This window comes from Mustela nivalis (assembly GCF_964662115.1).
Source record: "Mustela nivalis genome assembly, chromosome: 7".
Taxonomy (NCBI): Eukaryota; Metazoa; Chordata; class Mammalia; order Carnivora; family Mustelidae; genus Mustela; species Mustela nivalis.
This window is the reverse complement of record NC_139026.1, coordinates 86,795,012-86,812,765: the sequence shown is the minus strand read 5'-3', so window position 1 is coordinate 86,812,765 and position 17,754 is coordinate 86,795,012. Positions and strand designations below refer to the sequence as shown.

The window sequence follows — 17,754 nt, the reverse complement described above, 5'->3', positions numbered from 1 at the left end:
TGTCAGGGACGGAAGAGAGAGGAGGTGGGCAGGGTCTGAATGTCTAGGTGGGAGAGCCTCCGATGGGGCGGGCTGAAGTTCAGTGTTACACCAGAGAAGCGAGGCGGAGTTAATTTCCCGCTCGCTTGCCAGTGCCACCAGCGTTGCTGGGAATTCGTATCCTTCGCAAGCTTTGTGTTTTAACCAGCCGTTCCTGGTCCCCTTTCGTTGTGTTCTGGTCTCCTGGTCTGGTGACTTAGAGATTGTACTTTTCTGCTATTCCCCAGGGGTTTGGTGGAGGTTTCACCGTTGATGGCTGCCTTTTGAACTTAGTGTGTAAAGACAGTTTTGAGAAATTCAGGACCTGTAGGTCTTAAGAAGAGAGGGTGGCCTAGGATTAATGCACCAGCTATGGTTCAAAATCCGTTCCTTCCACTTAATAGCTGTTTAAGAAACCTGTCAAATTCTTGGTTTTCTTGTCTGTAAAATGGAGTGATAACTCTTGCATGTAAATTTCTGTACCTAAGAAAATGCCTGGCACTCATGTTCAGATAGTAGCTACTGTAAAACTTACAGAACTTCAGAGGGAGGAAGGATGTCAGTTTCTGTTTGTAAGGATATAGACCCGGGATCTAATGTTTTAAAAAACCGTTTACAGAATGTTGAGTTTTTAACTTACTCAGAGTTCTGATGTGTACTTGTTTTCTTTATATTTCAAAGATCAGATAATTTAGTGATCCCCCCCTCAAGTATTTTTGTCAGAAAATATGCTCACTTTGTAGCAGAGAAAGCTTTCGACCCTGGAAATGAAAAATTATTTTTGGGTGAAGCTCCTATTATAGTGTGTGGCTGTCTGTAATGTTGTGTCTTAAAGTTGTGCTCACCTCAAAAGAGGTGTCCTGTTTATTGAGGATATTTGATTTGTTTCCCAAGCGTTCGGTCAGTACTAAGTTAAATTTCCTGTTTGAAATTCTGTTTTAGTACATCTAGCCCTTTTTTATGTGTGTGTTGTTATTAAGGTTGTTGACATCTTGGGACCACAACCTCTTCCCTGAATAACCCACATTGTCTCTGAGGGCTTTAGAAGTAAGACATTTAAAATTTGTCAGTGAATGAGTATCAAATCATTCCACAGTGTTTCTTCTCCCAGGGATCACCATATGAGAAGGCTTAGTTGTCACACACAAGGGGGACTGAAAAGTTAATTTTTGGAGCTTAGGAGGGGAGTAGATAGTGGAGACATACCTAGGGGCCAGATCAGGGAGGGTGTTACAAGTCACGTGAAGAGATATCCTGAGCTAATGGATCATCACAGCAGGATTTTCAGGAGGAAAGTGACAGGTTTAGGTCTACATAAATTTTTTATATTTCTTGATCCACACATGCTAAGAAGCTTGGTTGTTATCAGTTCAGCAGGTTTTACATACTGAATACCGATTGTGGGTAAGGCATTATGTTAAGCGTCAGTTGGCGGTTAATAATTTGGTGAAAGGAAACAAATTTGCTCTTTAATTTGAAAAATTAAGTATGATTTTCATTTAGAACCGTGTACTGTGCTTAACTGCATGGTCCTTTTGGGAGGATATATAGGTTGTATTTTTGGGAGTTGTTCTGCCTGCCTGTTTTGGGGCCTTAACTTTAACATTTTAGCTCACAATTGACTATCAACACTGCTATAGTATACATGCATCGATTCTACATGATTCAGTCCTTTACACAGTTCCATCGAAATGTAAGTATTATTACTATTCTGTATAGCGTAATCATTTTGTGATCGATTTCCTGTGTGTGGGGGGGTGAGGAGGTTGATCTATGTTGCTGAACTGGGATTTGAAATTTAGAAAATAGGATTGATCACTTTCATTGTGTGTCACACTGAATCCAGTCTTCCAGTTTTTCAGTAAACTGTCTGGTTAGTTATTTGGTAGGTTTAGTGCATCCTTAGGATAGATGGATTCTCTAATAAAGAAATAGATTATTGAACACTACCATTTTTGGGTTGGGAGAGGAGCATTAAAGGGGAGATGATGCTTAATTTAAGTGTAACTTTTGAAGTGGTAAATAGTAATGTTGCCACAGGAAAACAAGTGAATGTAAGTGATTTAGATTTTCTAAAAATCTTTGATAGAATTGCAATCAGTGACTGGTTGGAGAGGGAAAATACATTATGTGATGATGGGGGGCAACTTTTAAGACAGGAAGAAGAAAATAATAGTAATAAAGGGATTTTTTTTTCTGGACAGAATTGTAAATAGTGCTATTTTTAGTTTTGATACCTGAAATGGTCCTATTTAATATTATTATAAATGACTTTGAAGTGAGTACACTATATATATTATGTATCCTGGTTGCAGGTAATGTTTAATTAAATCACAAGGTAATAGGGCTAAACTTGATGAATACTTCAGATGGGTTTGTGAGTCAAATATTTCTTCCCCCCCTTTTTTTAAAAGAAAGGTTGTGTTTTGAAGAAAAGTGTTTAAGACTTACCCTTAGGACAATAGGCTTTGAGCTATTTATTTATTTATTTATTTATTTATTTGACTGAGAAAGATCACAAGTAGGCAGAGAGGCAGGCAGAGAGAGGGGGGAAGCAGGCTCCCTGTTGAGCAGAGAGTCCGATGTGGAGCTCGATCCCAGGACCCTGAGATCATGACCTAAGCTGAAGGCAGCGGCTTAACTCACTGAGCCACCCAGGCGCCCCTGAGCTCTTTTTTTTTTTTTAATGCCATGGAAAGAGAATCTGTGAAGCTAGATAGTGCTCTTGTAATATAAGTTGGCATACTCAATATTGGGAGTAACTGTACTGGAAACCCTTTGGATCTGTGGATTAAGTATTCCCAATTTTTATCCAGTCATCTTGGCTTTCTCCTACCAGTAGACCTCTCACCTCCAGCCATGCCCTACCTCTGATTGCAAGAAGCAAGTTTATTAAGATAGGGAAAAGCAGTTAATGAGGATATCTGTCTGATAGCTCTGTAAGAGAAGGTAGTGGATAAAGAATGAAATTTGAGGAGGAAGTCCATAGCTGTCTTGCTGTCTTGCTAATTCTGAATGTTCTTCATGTCTTCCTTTTTATAATGGTAAAGATTTGAAATCTAGGATGAAATACATCTCAAATCAGTTTGTCCACTTTGTGCACATGTATATTATATACTTCTCCTGCTTATATCTTTTAAGTTATATTTTTCCTTCTTTCCTGTGTATTAAGCTTAGCAAGGACAGAGACTCACTTTTCTGTGTATCCTCCGAAGCACCTTCAGTAAACTTGAATGAATGAATGAATGAATGAATGAACTGGTAATTATCCAATAAATATAGAGAAATTCCAGTGGATGACATGACCTTTTCCAAAATACAGTGACTTTTAAAATTTGGGATTGTTGATCCTCTCTAGTGAACTGTGATCTGGAATTAACAGATCAAAAATACCACCCTTTAATATCTTAGGTTTAAGACGTGATAAATCCAAGTTCAAATTTGAGAGGACTTAATACATTGTTGTAACATTGATATTTGTCCTATCAAGCTCCTGTGCATTTTTCACGTTATTTTTTTCTCATTATAAAGGCAATAAATGCTTACCGTAAAAATTAATATGGAAATGTATAATAGAAAGTGAAAGATCCTCTGTAATCCCACCCTCCAGGGTTAACCATTGATAAATGTTTTGTCATATAGTGTCTTGGGCATTTTTGTGTGTAAATACCTAGTATTTATGTATTTCTATTAAAAAATACTTTCTGATTATACTACTATTATGTGAATTGCCTTTATTAGTTAACAGTATATATCGGATATCTTTTCATAGTGGTTTTTCATTACAGATGACCTTTGAACGAGGTAGGGGTTAGGGTACCTATCTCTACACAGTTGAAAATCCACATGTAATTCTTGACTCCACAGAAAGTTAACTAGCAGAAGCCTTACCAATAACATAGTTAACATGTATTTGTATGTTGTATGTATCATATACTGTATCCTTACAAAAAAATAGGCTGGAGAAAAGAAAATATTAAGAAAATCATGAGGAAGACAAAATAAAATTATAGTACTGTATTGTATTTATAGAGAAAAAATTTGCATATAAGTGGACCGACACAGTTCAAACCAGTGTTGATCAAGTGTTAGCTGTATTTTATTTTATTTTATTTCTTTATGTGTGTTAGCTGTATTTTAAATGGCCACATAGTATTTCTTTGTATTGTTACCATATATTTCACCTCCATACTGGCAGATATTTGGGTTGTTTGTAGTTCAGTAATTATATATAATGTTATATAACATTGGTACATATATTATGTGACTTACATGATTGTTTTAATATAAATTCCTATAGGTAAAATTACTGCGTCTATAGGGCTGTATTTAAAAAATTTTTGTCCTCTCAATTTGCCTTACTGAAAGATTGTACCCCTATACATTGTTTTGTTGTGTCAGTTTGCCCTACTGAAAGATTTTATCAGTATACATTGTTTTGTTGTGTCAGTTTGCCTTATTGAAAGATTATATCAGTATATATTGTTTCCAGCAGTGTGGAAACAACTGCTGTGAGGATGTGTCTGCATCCTCACAAATAACGTATTTATTACATCAGGAAATAGTAAGTTTTAACGACTTGTTGTGCTCTTGGGATACAGCGGTAAACAAGATAGAGGGCATCCTAAATTATTTTCTTAATTTACATTTTTTTAAATTAGTGAAGTCAAGCTTCTTAAACCTATTTAGGTCATTGTTCTTATGAAATTGAAAAATCGACTTAAAAATTGACTTGGTTCGCTTTGCTCCTCTTTTATTCTGATTTTCTTATTTATACGAGCTCTCATATGTTAGAGCTGTATGTCATGTGTTGTGAATACTTTCCTCATTTTGTTCTATTTCTTTGTTCATAGAGTTTTGAGGCCTAGAACTCTTGCCTTTAAAAACTTCTTAAAAATTTTTTGTTGAGGTATAACGGTAAAGCACAAAAACCTGAAATGTGCAACTTGATTACTTTTTGCCTTATTATTATTATTACTGTATGTATATGTAGCCACCACTCAGATGAAGATAAAGTGTATTTCCAGTACCATGGAGGATAGAGAACTTGTCTTTCAGTGGAAATACATTTTATTTCTTCAGTGGACATGATTAAATGATTAATTTTCATTTAATTTGTGGCATTGTATTACTTTTTATGAGAAGAAATTTAACCTCATGAATTGAATTTCTAAATGTACTGTCTTAAATGTTTTCAAATGAGGGAGTATAAAATTAATGGTGAGCAACTTGGTGTGTTTATGTAATATTTCATATTTTATGAAATTGGGTGCTGTATTTTAATACCTAACATTTAACTGGGTGTATTTTATTCTGGTTAGCTTATTCTTAAGGGGTCAAGCTTAGTGGTTAAGAGAATGGGCTCTGGAGTCAGACATGTCTGTCTAGGTTTGGATTTTGTGAACTGCTTATATGGCTTTGGGTAAGTTACCATAGGCCTCAGTTTTCTCATCTCTTTGGAGTCAGTAATAGCACCTGACTCCTAGAATACTTAATAAGATTTATTTGTTTATTAGAGAGAGTGCTAGTGGGGGAGGGGCAGAAGGAGAGGGAGAGAGAATCTCAAGTAGACTCTTCATTGAGTGCAAAGCTTGGAGTCCTAACTTGGGGCTTGATCCCATGATCCTGAGATCATGACCTGAGCTGAAATCAACAGTTGGACTCTTAACCAACAGAGCCACCCAGACACCCCCATGGTTCTTATATATATATATATATACACGTGTGTGTGTGTGTGTGTGTGTGTTGTGTGTGTATAAGATTTTATTTATTTACTTGACAGAGATTACAAATAGGCATAGAGGCAGGCAGAGAAAGAGAGGGGGAAGCAAGCTCCCTGCCAAGCAGGGAGCCCGATGTGGGGCTTGATCCAGGACCCCGGGACCATGACCTGAGCTGAAGGCAGAGGCTTTAACCCACTGAGCCACTTAGGTGCCTCAATATTTAAGTGAATTAATTTACAAAGTGCCTGTACATAATGAATAAATACTAGGTGGTATTTTTATTCTTTTAAAATGGAGAAAATCTTAGATTCTAACCTGGTATACGAATTCCTCTTAGAAATTGCCTTTGATAGGAACATGCTTTAGTAAACTGGATTGGTAAGTGATTCCATGAGGAGCAATGAATATTTACATGGTTGTGCAAAAATTAGACTGAAATTTACCTCTTGCAGCCTTCCACTTAATGAGTTGTTACCTTGCCTTGTTAGCCATTGTTTGTATACCATATTTTAGTTTGTGCCTTTTGAATGTATTGTTAGTTCTTTGAAGACAAAGTTGTAGGCTAAAAATCTTAGTGTTGTTTTTAAGTATTTCTTTTCCTTTCTGCTTTTTCCTATCAGTTAAAAAGTCCTGTTAATTTTTAGAATGTTAGCTGTTTTTTCTGTATATAGTCATCATAAAATTGAAAGAAGAGAGAGAGGGGTACCTGGGTGGCCTCAGGTGGTTAAGTGTGTGCCTTCCGCTCAGCTCATGATCCCAGGGTCCTAGGACAGAGCTCTGAGTTAGGCTCCCTGCTAGTGGGTGCCTACTTCTCACTCTCCTTCTTCCTGCTGCTCCCCCTGCTTGTGCTCTCTCTCTCTCTGGCAAATAAATAAATAAAATCTTTTTTTTTTTTTTTTAACAGAATAAAAGAGGAAATGATGATATTCCTGTAGCTAGCTGCTCAGAGAGAATCCTGTTGACATTTTAGAATTTTTTTTCTTGGCACACAAATACATACACAAAGATTTAGTGAAGCCCTGTTAATTTTCTAAAATCATACCTGTGGTTCCCCCCGTTTTTCTACTGCTAATGCCTACTCTAAACGTGATTTCTTAATGCCTGGATTACTAATTTTTTTTTCTTTTTTAAAACTAATTTTTAATGAGTGTTATTCTTTCCTCCTTTTAGTCCTCCCTAGGACTGGATATGTCTGTCAGTCTGATCTTCCTTCCTTTATTAAATATTTTATTTGAGAGTGTGTGTTTTTTAAGATTTTATTTATTTATTTAACAGAGGGAGAAACAACGAGAGAGGGAATACAGGCAGGGGGAGTGGGAGAGGGAGAAGCAGGCTGAGCAGGGAGCCTGATGTGGGGCTCGATCCCAGGACTCTGGGATCATGATCTGAGTCGAAAGCAGATGACTGAGCTGCCCAGGCGCCCCTCAATTTAGTATGCTCTGATTACTCACATCTTGTTTGTGCCTATCTTCCTCTGGTTCTGCTTTGTTTATCCTGAGGTCTAGCAGTATATATGGAGTTTGCTGCTTAAAACTGCAGCAAACATGAAGGAAGAGAATTATTGCTGTGAATTGGATTTGTGGGTAAAAATCTCTTACAGCGAAATAGCAGATAGCAGGAAGGATATAAAGAAGTATTAGAATGCCTATTAGTTCTACTCCATAAAGTGAAATAGATATTTAAATTATATAAAATTATTTATCATGTTTCTTTGACTCCTGGTTCTTGCCATTGCCATCTTTGATTCATTGAAATATTCTTAAGATTCAGTAGAATTTCTGAGATTTCTTAGATCCCTACCAGGCTACATTTATGTCATATTGCTTTAATCTGTTAACATTGTTTTGTGACGAATTTGTTGTTTACTTGTGTATTGGCTTGAGATTTTTCTTTTCCCTGTGTGCCTTTGTATAACATCTTGAATATAACACTATTTTAAAATTTCCTTTTATAAGATTTGTGCTCCCTCCATATATAAGTATTCTCTAGATAATTCACATACAATAAAATATATCCTTTTAAAGTCTGCAGTATGCTGAGTTTTTGTTGTTGTTTTAAAAGATTTTGTTTCTTTTAGAAAGACTGCACATGAGCAGGGGGAGAGGCAGAGGGGGAGGGAGAGGTGGGGGGAAAGAAAATCAAGTCAACTCCTTGCTGAGAATGGAGGTGGACATAGGGCTCAATCCCATGACCCTGAGATCATGACCTGAGCCAAAACCAAGAGTTGGACACTTAACCAACTGACCCATCCAGGTATCCCAAATCACTGGTTGTTAATATATTCACCAAGTTATGCAGCCATCACCATGGTCTAATTCCACAAAATTTACATTGCCCCAGAAAGAAACTACTTATGCATTTGTGGTCACTCCCATTTTCCTATTCTAGCCCCTGGCAATCACTAATCTACTTTCAATTTGCACCTTGAAAAAAAAAGTATATAGAGGGTTATGATATAAACTTAAAGAACTTCATTTTAAATAGAAAACCAACTATTTACATCTAGTCGTTTCTCACATAGATTGCTTTCAACTGAGAGTTTGTTACAAGAAGGGTTGATTTTTGGGAGTGGATGGATATGGATTAACAGATATGAGAGGGAATGGCATTTTAAGGAGAAAAGGCATTACTGAGAAGTGATGAAGTTGGGGCAAGCAGGGAATTTGGTTTGAGACTTAGGTCTTTTTTAGATCTACCTTGATCTAGGAATAAATAATGAATGTAATTTATTTTCTTTCCATCCAGTCTGTGGCTCCAGCGGCCTTATTTCTAGCAGCTAAAGTAGAGGAGCAACCAAAAAAATTGGAACACGTCATCAAGGTAGCACATGCTTGTCTCCATCCGCAGGAATCACTTCCTGATACTAGGAGTGAGGTAGGGGATTCATTACACATACCTGTTTTTTTTTTTAAATTTATTTTGATGGTAGCTTAGTTTTGTAACTTTGATTTACTTAAGTCTGAGTGGGGGCTCTTGAATTTTTAGTTTTTATTTTTCCTTTACAAAAAACATCAGAAACTATGGCAAAAGTTAGTTGTATTCGTATAGTAAAATTGGGAAATGCAGAAAAACAAAGAAGAAAATGTATCACCTAGGTATAATTTGGACCATGGATATGTAAGTGATTGTTATTTCTCAGTTCTTTTCAATGAAAAGCTACACACGTATGTATGTTTATGTCTTTTCCACTTATTATAATGTAAATATTTTCCCATTTTACTCTCCCTTTTCTTTCTGTCTCTCTCTCTTTTTTTTTTAAAGATTTTTAAAGTTCCTTTGACAGAGGTCACAAGTAGGCAGAGAGGCAGGCAGAGAGAGAGAGAGGAGGAAGCAGGCTCCCCGCTGAGCAGAGAGCCTGATGTGGGGCTTGATTCCAGGACCCTGGGATCATGACCTGAGCAGAAGGCAGAGGCTTTAACCCGCTGAGCCACCCAGGGACCCCTCTTTTTTTTTTTTTTTTAAAGATTTTAATTATTTGAAAGAGACCATGAGCCGAAGGCAGAGGCTTTAACCCACTGAACCACCCAAGTGTCCCTCTTTTTTTTTCTTCTTTTTTTTAAAGATCGTAATTATTTGAAAGAGCCCATGAGCTGGATGGGGCAGAGGGACAAGCAGACCCCCTACTCAATGGGAAGCCAGATGTGGGGGCTCTATCCCAGGATCCTGAGATCATGACATGAGCCAAAGTTAGATCCTTAACCGACTGAGCCACCCAAGCGTCCCATGAATAATATTCTTACCAATAAATTTTCAGAAAAATGAGTCCTGTCATTTTTTATTTATTTATTTTTTTTTTTACTTTTAAAGAAATTACAGAAGTTACATATGCTTGTTAAAGACAACCCAAATATTCAAGAATCATTTGTAGTGAAAGTTAAAGCTCATCTCCCCTCCTCCTGGCAGGATACTGCTGATTATAATTTCAGTATATGTTCTGTTAGCCTCTATCCTGTGCATGTACACATAGCTTTTTTTCCTTCCATCCTTCCTTGACTTTCTTAAAGAAGGGAAACTGTCCTGGCTTTTAAGTCTGTTGGGGGGTGATGAGTAGTGAGAAATTTTGAGGTCTGACATGTGTGTTTAAACTGTGGATTTCTGTTACTAGATTATTTATGTCTCTTAACAATGGATGCATGAGTCATCTTTTATCAAATAGTTAAATTTACATGTTCTCATTATATTGGAGAAAGTGGTTCTTTGCTGGGGGGGAATATTTGGTTGCTTGTTTTTTATAAATTTATTTATTTGAGAAAAGAGTGCAGGGAGGGGCAGGAGAGAATCTCAAGCAGACTCTGTGCTGAGTGTGGATTCCCACAACCCTGAGATCATAAACTGACCTGAAATCACAAGTCAGACACTTAACCAGCTGAGCCACCCAGTTGCCCCTTTATTTGATAATAGCCCCTAATTATGTGACTTGTTTCCCATAGCAGGGTTTTGATTGCCCTTCGTTTTCTCTTGGGTACAGCAGTAGCTCTTGTTGAAGTGCCCTTGGTCCATGGGACTGACCAAATGAAACAAAATTTTGTTTTAACAGAGTAAAACAAAAAATAATTTACTTTTTTTCCTCTAAGGTATATTTATGTAATTTCTCACCTGAGTTTCTGTTCCTTGTGAGATGGGGTATCTTAGAGGAGGATATTTTCTTCACTATATGGAAAGCAGTACTAGCATAATTTAAGTCCTTATTGGACTTGATTTAAGATCATAAAGCTAGGTGGAAAGTTCACTACACTATAGATCTAACTCCTGCCCCAAGTCTCATTCTCTGACCTAGAGTTCTAGACCATTGCTGTCCAATAGAAATACAGAAGGAGTCATGTAGTCATGTATAATTAAACTTTTTAAACTTTTCATTGAACTTCATTTAAAATCTTCATTAGAAATAAAATCTTCGGGCACCTAGGTGGCTCAGTGGGTTAAGCCTCTGCCTTCAGCTCGGGTCGTGATCTCGGGGTTCTGGGATCGAGTCCCACATCGGGCTCTCTGCTCAGCGGGGAGCCTGCTTCCCCCTCTCTCTATGCCTGCCTCTCTGCCTAGTTGTGATTTCTCTCTGTCAAATGAATAAATAAAATCTATTAAAAAAAAAAGAAATAAAATCTTCATATAAAAGAAGGTGAAATTGGAGCACCTGGGTGGCTTAGTCCGTTAAGTGTCTGCCTTCAGCTCAGGTCGTGATTCCAGAGTCTTGGGATCAAGCTCCGCATCGGACTCCCTACTCAGTGGGGAGCCTGCTTCTCCCTCTCTCTTTGCCCCTCCACCCCTGTTCATGCTCACTCTCTCATGCTCTCTGTCTTTCTCAAATAAAATCTTTAAAAAAACAAAAAAATGAAAGGTGAAATTAATTACGATATTTTATATTTTATATCTGGAATCACAACGTGAGCCAAAAGCAGACGCTTAACTGAATGAACCACAGAGGCACCCCAGTTTGGCATATATTCTATTGGATATCTCAATTTAGACTAGCTACATTTAGGTGCTCAGTAGCCATATGTTGACAATGGCTACAGTATTGATTGGTACAAATCTGAGAGAAGTTTTTTTTTGTTGTTTATTCCCTTTTCCTTTGAACTCTTCTGATTCTTAAAAATCTAGCATTAGCTAGGAGGTTTTGTCAGGAATCAGATGTTTGAAATTGCCTGCAGTACCTTAGGAAGGGTCTACAGTGTATTTTGATGATGTTGAAAAAAGATGTATGTATCTTTAATTGTCTTGTGTCTGCATCACATGACTTTAAAACCTAAAATGTTAGTCTTGAAATGAACCAACTCTCTGGTGCCTTTTCTGTAGCTAATTATGAATGAAGTGTTATATCTCAGTATACCACTTTTTTTCCTTCTTCAAAGAGGAAAAGGTGTGCTAAATATAGAGATAAGGATTGTATTTCAGTTCCTAGGCTACCTCCTCACTTCATGCCTGCCTTTTGTTGCTTTGGTTTTCCTGGAAGAAGTTGTTAGAATTGTTTACACTTTATATATTGTGCCTTTTTGGGAAATAATTTATTTGTCTTCTCACCTACAGGCTTACCTGCAACAAGTTCAAGATCTGGTGATACTAGAAAGCATAATTCTGCAGACTTTAGGTAAATTTATTTTTCTTTAAAATAGTAAATATAGGGGCGCCTGGGTGGCTCAGTGGTTAAAGCTTCTGCCTTCGGCTCTGGTCATGATCCCAGGGTCCTGGGATCGAGCCTCACTCTGCTCAGCAGGGAGCCTGCCTCCTCCTCCTCTCTCTCTCTGCCTTTCTCTCTGCCTACTTGTGATCTGTCTGTCAAATAAATTAAAAAAAAATAGTAAATATAAGTAATGTAAAATTTTAAAATTTGCAGAATAGGAAATAGGAAGAAAATCTCTACTGAAGGCTTTTGCAAATTATAGAGGTTGTGGAATGTGGTTTAACCCTGACCTATACCAAAGACAGAAGTCAGGCATAGCCGTCCTTTGGAATAGCAGTTAGTAGAGTTTTTTAAAATTCTGTGTTCATAATTTGCTTTGGAAGGTTTGTCAGTTTTTAACTTTATGATAAATAATGGCAAAAACTAATGAACTTTTTTCCTTTTATGGATTTTTATGATCTGTTTGCCATTATATTTAAAGGACAGTGTTTATTTTAAAAATTGGTAAAAGTTTATTTTTTTAAAGAGGTCATGTAGTTTAATTTTTTTTTTAGATTTATTTTTTTATTTATTTAAAAGATTTTATTTGAGGAAGAGAGAGAGAGGGATAGCGTGACCGGGGTGAGAAGCAGAAGGAAAAGCAAACTCCCTGCTGAGCAGGGAGCTTGATGTGGGACTCCAGGATCCATGACCTGAGCTGAAGGCAGATAGATACCTAACCGATTGAGCCACCCAGGTGCCCCTAGATTTATTTATCTGAGAGAGAGAGAACAATCATGCATGTGTGTGCAGCTGCATGGAGGGAGGGGCAGAGGGAGAGAATCTTCAAACATTCTCCCTACCTTGGGGCTCCATGTGGGGCGATATGGGGCTCGATCTCACAACCCATGAGGTCATGACCTAAGCTGAAACCAAGAGCTGGATGCTCAGTGGACTGAGCTCCTAGGCACACCTCTAATCAGTGTTTAGAACAGCAGAGTAGGGGTGGAGGAATTGCAGCTCTAGTGGTTGATGGGCAACCTTGATGATTATCTGTTACTGTTTTTATCAGAGATACTACCTTTAAAGGTTTTTAGCAAATTCGGAAAATAAGGATTTTTTTTCAAGTTTTTTTTTTTTTTTTTTTTTTTTTTTTGCGGGGGTGCTATTTTTCTCTTCTCTGGGTAAGGGAGGAGTTCATGAGTTTGTTGAAAAGTTATTGGTACACCTGTATGTTATTGCATGTCTACACACAATTCTTTTAAACTTTTTTTTTTTTTTTTAATTTTATTTATTTATTTGACAGAGAGAAATCACAAGTAGATGGAGAGGCAGGCAGAGAGAGAGAGAGAGAGGGAAGCAGGCTCCCTGCCAAGCAGAGAGCCTGATGCGGGACTAGATCCCAGGACCCCGAGATCATGACCCGAGCCGAAGGCAGCGGCTTAACCCACTGAGCCACCCAGGCGCCCCTACACACAATTCTTTAAGGCTTCTCTCTCTCTTTTTTTAAAGCATATGTGCTGCCAAAGTGAGCACTCAAAGCTTATCTCTGAAGTTAATTTCTACTAACTCGCTTTTTACTTTAAATTATCTTCAAAGTAACTGTTTTAGGAGACAATGATCTGGTGGGGTAAATTTTTATTAATATTTTAATGTGGAAGCTAGTAGGAACTAATTTGCATGAATCATTTGTCCATTGAGAATAAATTTCTGTTTAGAGATTATTGGTTCCTCAGGGGTCTTGAGACTGCGTTAGCTTTATTATTTAGTTCAAAATTTGGTTGTCTTTGAAGATAATGTGTCTTAGAAAAGAGTGTGCTATATGTGTTGTGTGACCCTCTTAGACTCTGAACAGTAATTTTGGGAGAGGAAAATGAAGGAGGCTTTTAATGATGACTCAGATAAAAGAAGTATAAAATGTCTCCAGTATCTTTAGCTTTTTAACCAAAGTATTTTTTTTTTAGGCTTTGAACTAACAATTGATCACCCACATACACATGTGGTCAAGTGCACTCAGCTGGTTCGAGGTAAGGAATCCCAGCTTGAAATGGCTGTCTTAAATTGTTTTACCATTTAATGGCTATGATTTATTTATGGTGGACAAATATATAACTCAGCTGCTTTGGCCAGAAGTTAAATTGAAAGGGTTACCTGGCTTAAATCAAAATGAGTGTTTCTAATTTGGGGTTTTTCTCCTGGGTTTTTAAAGTTAAAGAGAATTAGCCTCTTGAGGGTGTTTGTCAGAACCTGGAACAGATTTCATCAAGTCAAATGACAAGTATCTAATAGCAGTTTAAGGATACGTTGGGAGTGGTGATCTTAATGTGATTCTAGGATTGATGGCCCTAGACAGCCTTTTACAAGCCACCCAGAGGATCTAGAATTTATTTGACTTATTTCAATGATTGACAAAGCCTTGGAAAGACTTTTTTATTCTGATTTAAACCTTAGTAGCTGTAATTGCATGAAACCTTGTTCCTCTTAGTTTGAATAGTAGTATCAACATGTAGACACTTCTGCATTGAAATGCCTTCTACTTTTGTAGATGAAACTGATAATTGGCCTTATTTTATATTTTGCTAATACGTGCTTCATCTGTAAGTTTCCAGTTTTCCTAAGTTCTTTATATTTAGAAAACATTAGAGGGTTTACATTAAGCAAGGATAAACAAAGGTAGATAGATGCTGATATTGAAAAAACTAAGTTTTAAGGAAAATTAAAATTTACTTTATTACCCAGAGCAGTTTTTTGGGGAAGGGGGCATGTGTCCCCCCCCCCTTTATTATGGTATATCAAGTAATTTATGTTATTTGATGATTTGGGGTCTGAATCACAGGCTACTCAATTAAAAAAAATTTTTTTTGAGCACAGATCACTTTTCCCAAATACACAGAGGTCTTCTGGATTCTGATCTTGCTTCCAAATTAGTTCATCTTCTAGTTCAGTAAACTCTTGTATCAGAATTTCTAGGTTACCTGTTAAAAATGCATGTTTTCTTCTCTAAACATACTGAGTCACACTCTAGGAAGGATGTCCAGGAATTGGAGTTGAAACAAGTACTCCAGATACTTGGTGTGCAGTGTAAAGCTTGAGTTTCTAGGTCTGGAAACAGTGTAGTTATTATAATTAAAAGTTGCTGATTTGATGTTTTTTGTAGAATGTTAAACATCAGGTGGTCAGGGACCATGTCTGCCTTATTCGTTATTATGTTCTCTACTTGGAAATATTAAATGCTCACTAAATAATTGAGACTGAATGGAACTAATAACTTTTTCCCTGTCCCCCCCCCTTTTTTTTTTTTTAGCAAGCAAGGACTTAGCACAGACTTCTTACTTCATGGCAACCAACAGGTTTATATTTTAATATTTTCCTCTCTATTTTTGGGATAGGGCTTGTCACTTTTTGAGGATATATGGAAAGATATCAGGTTTAGCACTTAGTAAACTAGAACCCAAAGACCCAGGATAGATCTTTGCTACAGTGTATTACAGAAAATTCTCTGGTAAATATTTATTTTTCTGTACAGTTTCCATATTTTACTTTAAATTTCCATGGTGCTTTTTAATTTGCTAAGGTGATGCAATTATGTAGTACTTACTGTTTGAAATTCTACCTGATTCTGCATGTCTTCCTTTACTTTAAAATATCCAAGAGCAGGGGTGCCTGGCTGCTCAGTTGGGAGAGCATGTGACTCTTGATCTCAGGGTTTTGAGTTTGAGCCCCACGTTGGGTGTGGAGAGTACTTAAAAATAAAATCTAAAGCAAAAAAATAAAATCCAAGAGCATAGTCCTTGTTAGTTAGTTCTTGTTAGTCAGTCTTGTTAGTCTTGTTAGGTAAACTTGGGGTTGATCGTGACTGAGAATCTAGTTGGAGGATTCTGCAATACTTACAGTATTTATTTATTTATTTTAAAGATTTTAATTATTAGAGAGAATGTGCACGTGTGTGTGACTGAACGTGCACAAGCAGGGGGAGGTGTGGAGGGTGAGGGAGGGAGACAGAAAGCCTCCCTGCTGGGTGGGGAGCCGGACATCTGGTTCTATCCTAGGACTCTTAAGATCATGACCTGAGCCAAAGTCAGATGCTTAACCAACTGAGCCACCCAGGTTTCCCAATAATTATGGTGTTTATAAAACTTCCTTTTTCTTCCCCATTGCCAGATAAATGTGCATGAATATGTGTAAAGAGCTTTTTCTTCTTTTTTTTTAAAGTTTTTTCTTTATTCTTTCCTTTTTAAGACAAAAATTAATACGTAATTTGTATTACCAAATTACTTGATAAGTCTCGTCTCCAATTGATCGTGGAAATCAAAGATATTTCTGTTGACATTATTTTTTATAGCCTGGTAGGAGAAATTTTTGAAGTAAATTATCAGTTAAGCATATTCACAGTTGAGAGAGTGGTAGTCTATTCATTATTTTAGTTTATTATATTTTTACTTTTTAATTTAGTTAACATATGCTATAATATTAATTTCAGCAGTAGAATTTAGTGCTTCATCAGTTGCATATAAAACCCAGTGGTCATCATATCATGTGCCCTCCTAAATGTCCATCTCTAATTACTCCTCTATTATTTTTAATTGACCAGACCTGTGGTTGGCAAGAGATGAGATAATTTTAAGGGGGTTTTAAGTATTTGATTTAGGGATTAGACATAACTAAAAATCTTAAAATTTTCCTTAAGTTCTAAGTTTCTTCTCAGGATAATAGATCCTTATTTTAAAAAAAACTGAGTACCCTTTCTCTTTGGTTTTGGTCCTGGTCTTTTGTCAGGATGTGGGATTGATGATGTATAGTCAAAAAATTCAGAAATGTTACCTGAGCAGGTGGGTTAATGAAAAATCATGTTGGGTGCTGGATCAGAGCACTGGATATTTCTTACCCTTCTTACTCTCCAGTGTTTTTTCGTTTTTTTTTTTTTTTTTTTTCTTTTTAAATAATGGAGAGTTTTAACTTTGGGTTCAAAATTGAGAGCTCATAAAAAAAAAAAAAAAATTGAGAGCTCATGACACTCTCTTGTTTCCTTCCCTCTGATGTCAGCCTGCATTTGACCACATTTAGCCTGCAGTACACACCTCCTGTGGTGGCCTGTGTCTGCATTCATCTGGCTTGCAAGTGGTCCAACTGGGAGATCCCAGTCTCAACTGATGGGAAGCACTGGTGGGAGTATGTTGACGGCACTGTGACCTTGGAACTTTTAGATGGTAAGTTTTAGAGTAAGGGACCTTGGAAAGCACTTGCTCTTGATCTGTCACATATCTGGCCCAAAGTGACTTCATTCAGATGAAAATAGTTAGTTGAGGTTATTCTTGTTTTTTTACTTCTGCTTGTCTGAGTTTTTCTTAAATGTTCTATTTCATTTGTAGAACTGACACATGAATTTCTACAGATTCTGGAGAAAACCCCTAACAGGCTCAAACGAATTCGGAATTGGAGGGTAAGAATTATTTCTGTCAGCTTGTAGTACAAAATTAGTTTTTTTCTTTTGACTGCACAGTGAATATACCAGAATTGGATATGTACCCCAGGTTTGGAATTTCCTTTTTCTTAGTTACATAATAATCATGACTTCAACTTCATAGCTTAGATTCTGCTCAGAAGTCAGTGATGGTGATAGGTGATAGCAGGATTTGTTTTGTGTTGTGCAACTATTGTGATACAGTCAGTTGGCAACATTGTTGAGTATTTTCTGTGTGGAGACTGTTAGGGAAAAAATGTGGCTTCTCTGAGTCATAAAGTGGTGGGTTCTGGTAGAGGAAAGATAGAGTTACAAGATTAGAGCTGGTATCATTGTACTTTGACATTATTTGCTTTTTAAATGGATTTTAGAATTTTATTTTTATATCGATTGTAGGGTAAAGTTGTATTTCAATTATTTTTCCAAGTCTTATGAAATGGAATCGTTCTTTGTTC

General features: G+C 36.9%; 1 protein-coding gene across 4 annotated transcripts in view; it reads left to right on the top strand.

Annotated features, from left to right (window-relative positions):
• The window catches only part of CCNT1 (cyclin T1), a 36,806-nt gene that overhangs the window by 312 nt on the left and 18,740 nt on the right, over window positions 1–17,754 (top strand). For 2 of the 4 annotated variants that reach the window (XM_082741134.1, XM_082741135.1), the window contains exons 2-7: window positions 1,630–1,711; window positions 8,487–8,615; window positions 11,766–11,826; window positions 13,803–13,865; window positions 15,143–15,188; window positions 17,208–17,278. Coding sequence is in view for 3 of the 4 variants with exons in the window: in XM_082741135.1 (XP_082597261.1) it covers window positions 1,630–1,711; window positions 8,487–8,615; window positions 11,766–11,826; window positions 13,803–13,865; window positions 15,143–15,188; window positions 17,208–17,220 (394 nt within the window). In the remaining variant the exon portion in view is untranslated. Of the gene's footprint in view, window positions 1–1,629; window positions 1,712–8,486; window positions 8,616–11,765; window positions 11,827–13,802; window positions 13,866–15,142; window positions 15,189–16,881; window positions 17,046–17,207; window positions 17,279–17,754 lie in introns of all 4 variants that reach the window. The other 2 variants (XM_082741132.1, XM_082741133.1) reach the window with 2 other exon arrangements.